Source organism: Pyxicephalus adspersus, chromosome 1 (assembly GCF_032062135.1).
Source record: "Pyxicephalus adspersus chromosome 1, UCB_Pads_2.0, whole genome shotgun sequence".
Classification (NCBI taxonomy): Eukaryota; Metazoa; Chordata; class Amphibia; order Anura; family Pyxicephalidae; genus Pyxicephalus; species Pyxicephalus adspersus.
Window position 1 is genome coordinate 19,896,826 of NC_092858.1, and position 6,881 is coordinate 19,903,706.

Sequence of the window (6,881 nt, forward strand, 5' to 3'; positions counted from 1 at the left end):
ATCAAATAGGAGTAAGAAAACATAATTGTCAGCAAAGAAGCAATTTCATTTTGTAACTACTTCACCCGCTGAACCCATAGTGGCCACATTATCATCACAGCCGTAAATGCACAACATATAGTTACATAGTAGGTTAGGTTGAAAAAAATTCCATCAAGTTCAACCACTACAGAAATAAACATATCCCAGATATAAAACCCTATAGATCTATTTGATCCAGAGGAAGGCAAAAAAAACCCTTGTACAATTCTTTTCTCATCCCGTAAGCCAATCAGATGTTCCCTGGACCAGCTTTATTACTCACTTATATTCTGTGCTTCTAGAAAAGCATCCAGCTTTTTCTTAAAACAATCTATAGTAGTTGCTGAAACTACTTCCCGAGGAAGTCTATTCCACATTTTCACACCTTACAGTAAAGAATCCCTTCCTTGTTTGGAGAATAAACTTCTTTTCCTACAAATGCAAAGTGTGCCCTTCTTTGTAACCTTAAAGCAAATCTGGTTATTCATTAAGGGTCCCTTACCCCATCCAATTTTGTTGCACAAAAATGTCAAAAAGAAATCAATTTAGTTACCATATGCACACTTCTGCTCATAAGCAACATCACCACACTTTTGACGAGATCTTGGGAATGTTGGGTAGCCATATAGGCTACTTTGTTGTGTTGTAGTGTAGGAATTTGGGATATTTATTTACCTGGGATCTTGTTAAAAGAACAGTGATGTTGTTAAAGCTGGAGGAAATTAGCCAACTTTTGTCACAAGTATTTTTTACAATTTTGTGCAGCCAATAAAGATGGGACCCCATTTGCTTTTGCTGCTTCAGTTATTTGGTTCCATTAGGAAAACTGATAAATGGGGGAAATGTTGCCAGTATGTCTTGTGGAGTTACTCTTACCGGTTGTTGAGCAGGCTCAGTAGCTCCCCCGCATGGTAAAGGTCATTCTTCGTCACTCGGCTGAAGCGGAACTCATTGAGGTTACATAAGGTCACAGCTGGAAAGATCATCCTGGAAGCTGCAATCTCATCCAGTTTGGTGACATGTGGGTATTCAAAGTAATAGATGATCCTCTCACTGCACACAAATAGCAGAAGGGACATGGAGCCAAGGAAACACAATATCCAGAGCAACCTCTTGCATGAGAAGCGACTGTATGAGAAGATGTGAGCAATGCCATGCAAAGTAGAGCCACTTGCAAAGTCCTGAAGCGTTAATGGCTGGGGACTGCCCAGCTCCTCTGGTTCCTTCACATCCATTCGGGCACTATAAAGATAGGAAATGCTGATTAACATCACATGGTAAAACCTTTATTTCTGTGCATATGTCTTATGCATTCCATTTTTAATTGTTTTATATATCTAAAGCTAAGCCAGTACCAGTGTATAAGAAGACTTTTACAACTGGGCCACCCATAGAAAAGGTCTAATGATCATTTGCATCCCTGAAATGTCTCGGAACTATAACTACGCTGTTGTCAAAGAAGTGATAATCACAAAAAAAATTCTAGCCAACTCAATCAGTATGTTGACTAGGTGACCTATGTCTTTATACATACAGGTCATGTTATGGTACAAAAAGGCATCTTTACATTTTATCTTTACTGGCCTGGAGTGCATGGGAAATTCACTAACTACCAACTGGAGGAACCCAAGCCACAAAGTCCATTTCACTTTACTAACATGGAACCAAGATGAGATGAGAATATGGTTGCATGACCCAATAAACACAATGCACAATGCACGGTTTTATTGTAAAGGATTGTATGTATAGGTTATTCATTTTTGTATTATGGTAAATGTGGAACTGCAAGCCCCCACCATGCATTGCATTTTTGTTTTGCCACATAATTTCTAACTTTTTTATTTTATTTGGTGATTTTTATTAAGTGAGAAAACAAAAAAGAATATATAACTTGTAAATCTTCATTGGTCTTCCTTCTATCCATGTAAACATTCTACTTTTATTCGTCCTTTATTTGATGAATACCTTTGGGCTGTGGTCTGGGGATAGATTTTATTTAAATTAAATATGATTAAATATAATTCCCTCTTTTCCACCTTTCTTCTTTATATGATGGATGAAGGACAAAACACTCTTACCTTGTCCATATAGCTAACACAATCTGCAGGTTTGTTTCCCTGATGTCAGGTTTTGATGTTGATTATTTAATATTCGTAAAACCATTGAAAGTGAACTTATGGTCAAGCTATGGGTAAATATATTTATTTTAAGTAGTACATTAGCTTTAAAATATGACCTGCAAACTGTAGTCATAGTGGAGCAATTCATTCCCAAAGTTCACAGTAGAAGTTAGGTTAGGAAGATGAGTTATTCCAACTTCTCCCTTCTAGAAGTGAATCTGCAGCCTTCCACCCTTCTTGTCTCCAAATACAAAACAGATACCTTGGGAGGGGAGCAGGAATATCTGAACTTCTGAGAATCACTCAATGTGTAATTCAGTGTGACTTTTATTAAATAAAAAGGTATTTGTATGTTCCCCTAAAGCATACTATCCTGTTATCTATATGAAATCCCATTTCTCATATATTCCCCCTTCTTCCTGTCGACCTAATTTCAGTGCATAGCCAAGAACTGTAAATGGGGTGTCCAGAGACAAAGTAAAGCTATGTCTGGGCAGCTCAGTGTATGATGCCGGGGATACACCGGGTATCCCTTGGGGCTGCCAGGACTGAATGAACTCTGACAGACATGCACCAAAATTACATCATCCAGCCATGGCCAATCAAGATGGCTAAAGATCAAGTTGCATTCACCAGAGCAAGTGAATTATCCTTTGCAAGGTAGTAATTCACCACGGTGAGTCAGTAGCTTAAATTCCTTAAATAAATCTCCACTTTTGTGCGTAAATAAAAAAATATGGAAAAGAAAGCATTGTAAGAAAGAACACATTTTCTAGTTTTTTCCTACAATTTGTAAAGTAATGAGGGTCTATTTAAATGGTTCAAATGCAACTCAAAAGTTCCACTTTTATTGTATAATGAAGAAATGAGTGAACTATCTATTTATCAATAACAGAAACCTATAGATTGTTATATAGAAATGGGTAAAAAATCATATTCTGTGTGGAACTACATACAAATGTAATAATAACACTCAATAAAAAAATAAATGCTATAGCTCCTATTTCTACTTTCTATTTCCTATTTCATATAAATGGTAAGAACACGACTCCGGAACAAAAGCTTCTTCTAGCTTTGCACTTTGACCTACTGTTCCTTATCGTGGGGCAGATAAGCAGATTTATGAACACTGCCAATATAGTCGGTGATCTGCATGCTACATTACTCTCTCTATATCACCAAGTGTGTGTTCCATGTCTACAGCTAAAGAAACATTAATACAAAAATATAATTGCTACATTTGTTTGGCTTTTGAAATGTGTAGCAATTGCTTGCTCTGTTTTATCTATGGCCAATGAATAGCATCTGACTACCCATGTGTCAATGACAACCAACACAATATTACATTTAAATGGCTTTATCCTTCTGGCAATGGAGATTAAAGACACAACTAGTGGGGTATTTTTCACCTTAGCCTGTGCATACTTTACATTCCCAATCAAGTTAGTGAGAAATAAAACAAATTCACCTATATATCACCTAATGCTCATTAACATGGACACAAACCATTTGGTAATTCAGCCCTAATATTTACATTGAACAAAGCCACAGGTGAATCTGAGACTGGCAAATTAAGAGCTACGAAAAGGAGAAAAGTCTATGTGACTGTAAGCTTAAACAGGAAAATCTACACATTTATCCCTATTAAGGGAGCAGACAGCTACATAAGTGATGCATTTAAATAATTCTTCCTCTACTAATATTAGATTTAAAGTAAAAGATAATTTAATGTGACTGCAAATTTGTATCATCTCTCGTTTGCTTGCTTTAATTCTTAAAGATGTTTTTCAGAGCTAACGTACATTACACTAAATGATATATTTAACTCATGGTAATGAAGATCTGCATGCATAGAGAGACCATGGCTGTCTATTCAAATATCAAGACATGTAACATAAGGCATAAATACAACACACTAAGTCTATATAAGCTATAATAAATACAACAACATATTGTATACATAAACACTGCATAAGTTTATAAACACAATATAAAGAAAACAGAAGAATGGTCTGGTGGAATGATCAAGTGTGAATAAATGTCACATGTTCACAAATTAGAGAATGTTGAAAAGTATTACTGTAGAAGGAATGTGTACACAGAATTGATGAAGATATGTCCCCCGGCCACCAAGGCTAACAGGACCATAAGCACATAGACACAACAGGGGGTGAAACTGAATGCCAAGGAGGCAAAAACCAATGTAGCCAGTGGGACTTTTTTGTATTCTTTATAAACCTCATGCCACTATTATTCTGCTCAGACACACCTACAAAGATGCCCACATTTACTACCAAACTGTAGTATTCCCTGGCACGGATCTACCCCAAAACCTTCACAAATGCCCACATTTACATTCAAACTTCAACACTTTTTGCCATAGATCTACGCCAACAACAACAACAATGCCCAGATTTGCATTGAAACTCTAATATACCCTACCACAGATCTACCCCAAAACCTGCAAAGATGCCCAGACTGGCATCCAAATTCTCAAATCCTCTGCCAAAGAAGCATGCCCACATTTGCATCCAAACTCTACTATCACCTGCCACAAATCTACCCCAAAACCTGCAATCATGCCCACATTTGCATCCAAACTCTGGTATGCCCTGCCACAGATTTACCCCAACACTGACAACCCTGCAGTATATTTCTCATGTACCATGCACTCAAACAGCCACCTATACAGTGCTAAAAACAAGGCGCACAATTGTATATTCATCTCACTTAACGCATACAGCTGATAGATGTGTAATCTGTTGGTTCTGAGCCGCCTGCAGTCACAGCCATCTATAGAATTGGGCTGGAGATGGGAATACACAGCAGACTGCATGTTACCTATGGCTGTGTCCTATATGCAGAGGGTACAGATACTAATACAACATTAACACACATGGATCATGCACAAGGACACACACTATGGATGTGGCATGATGCAGAGCTTGCCATAGAGATGGATGGATGGTGAACATGCATGCACCTAGATGTATTGGGCTGAAAGCACTCACCTGCAGGCAGGGCCAGTCTGATCACACTCTGCACTAAAGAGGAGATGGCATATAGCAGCAGCACTCCCCCCTCACCGCAGAGACAGCACAGGACCCCCACACCTTACCGCAGAGTCACACAGCAGCCACTGATGTCCTATAGCTGGGATAATGCTGCTTCTATTACAATGGCTCAGCTATGGCAATGTGTGTGTGTCTGTATATGTGTGACCAGCTCCCTTCCCCCCAAAATAACCAGCTGCTCCCCCATAGCAGGGAAGCTGCTACTGTGTGCTAGAATCAGCCAGGACCAATACAGGAGGAATTAGTGGAGGGAGGCTGCTAGACACAGCATCACTTCCATCATCCATCCCCCTAATACAGAGATGTGAAGAGCACCAGCTCCATCATCCATGCCCCTTATACAGAGACCTGCCCAGCAACACTTCACTCATTCACCTTCTTCCAGATCCACAAAAGGCACTTGTGTCATTCACAACAACACACACAATCCATTACACACAAATGTGCAAATGCTAGGGAAGAGAGGATTGCATACTTTGTGTTATTCATGCCATCAATGGATAAAAAAACACATTGATTTATACTAAATAAAGTCTTTTTTGTGATGTATGGTGGAGCCACTGAAAGAACTCTTCACTTGGTCACAGAAATACTTTTATAGTATTGTTATAGTGATTGATATTGCCATTTAATAGTGACAGCATCCTATCAGAAAGAGTCCAAATGTGACAGCATCCCCATCACAGGCTCAGCACACTGATTAATACTACCAGGGCTGCTGCACACAATCACTTTTGTCATTCACAATACCATAGCAGGTGCTTCGGAAGGAAGTTGGCCAGGTCATTTTAGGAATTGGATGAAAAAATATTTGTCTTTTTTGCTAGAATGACCAATTTGAGTACAGGGTGCTTTTTTTTTGGAACAGAAAGGTTGTTTAGCCCACTGACTGATATAAAAATGTATACAATATTCTCTGGAACTGTTGATAATTACTATCAATAATATGATTACAGCTAAAACATACTCTCAACCTCTCTGAGATGGTTAAGGGGAAAATGTTAAAATCCATAGTATTGGGCAAATAACACATTCCTAATTTGTGGACCGTAAAGAGTATTTTGCAAAAAAAAAAATGATTGGATAAACTATCTATTTTCAACCAAGATTGCGTGGTACCCTAAAGTTCTTTCAGAGGTTGCCAAGGGTTCCCTGAGCTGTGGATAACTGTCTTATCATTTGTTGGTGCCCGAATCCGGGTATAACAACACTTGGCAGGGCCACAAGCATGACTCCAGTATGAGTGCTGTATGCTGCAACGTTTGCATCTTCACCCCTGCACTCTGTGCATTACATACTTCTAACCCCTATACTCTGTGGTCATACTCCTGAGTTCTGCACTCTTTGGGTAATGTACTCCTAAACCTTCTATTCTGTCATTACATACTTCTCAACCCTGCACAATATGTGTTACACTCTCCTAACCTCTGCACCCTGTGTTACATACTGCTGAGTTCTGCATCCTAAGGGTTACACTGTCCTGACCCCCGCACTTTGTGTGCTTGGACAGAAGTATGCTATGTATGGCACAATTCACAGAGTGTATGTATGCCATGGCAGAACATAGAAAGTGCTGTGGAATATATATGATTTGCAGTAAATGTTACAAATGCCTGGCTGCCATACTTTGCATGTTGTGCTGTATGTTTTATGCCTCTGCTTGCTG

At 38.9% G+C, this 6,881-nt stretch overlaps 1 protein-coding gene across 1 annotated transcript in view; it reads right to left on the reverse strand.

Moving 5' to 3' along the window:
* Positions 1 to 5,468, reverse strand: part of ASIC1 (acid sensing ion channel subunit 1) — a 123,688-nt gene extending 118,220 nt beyond the window's left edge. The window contains exons 1-2 of the mRNA XM_072403211.1: positions 5,153 to 5,468; positions 898 to 1,263 (exon numbers count right to left, since the gene is read on the reverse strand). Coding sequence (XP_072259312.1) covers positions 898 to 1,256 — 359 coding nt within the window. The 5' untranslated portion in view covers positions 1,257 to 1,263; positions 5,153 to 5,468. The remainder of the gene's footprint in view (positions 1 to 897; positions 1,264 to 5,152) is intronic.
* Positions 5,469 to 6,881: the final 1,413 nt, after the last annotated feature.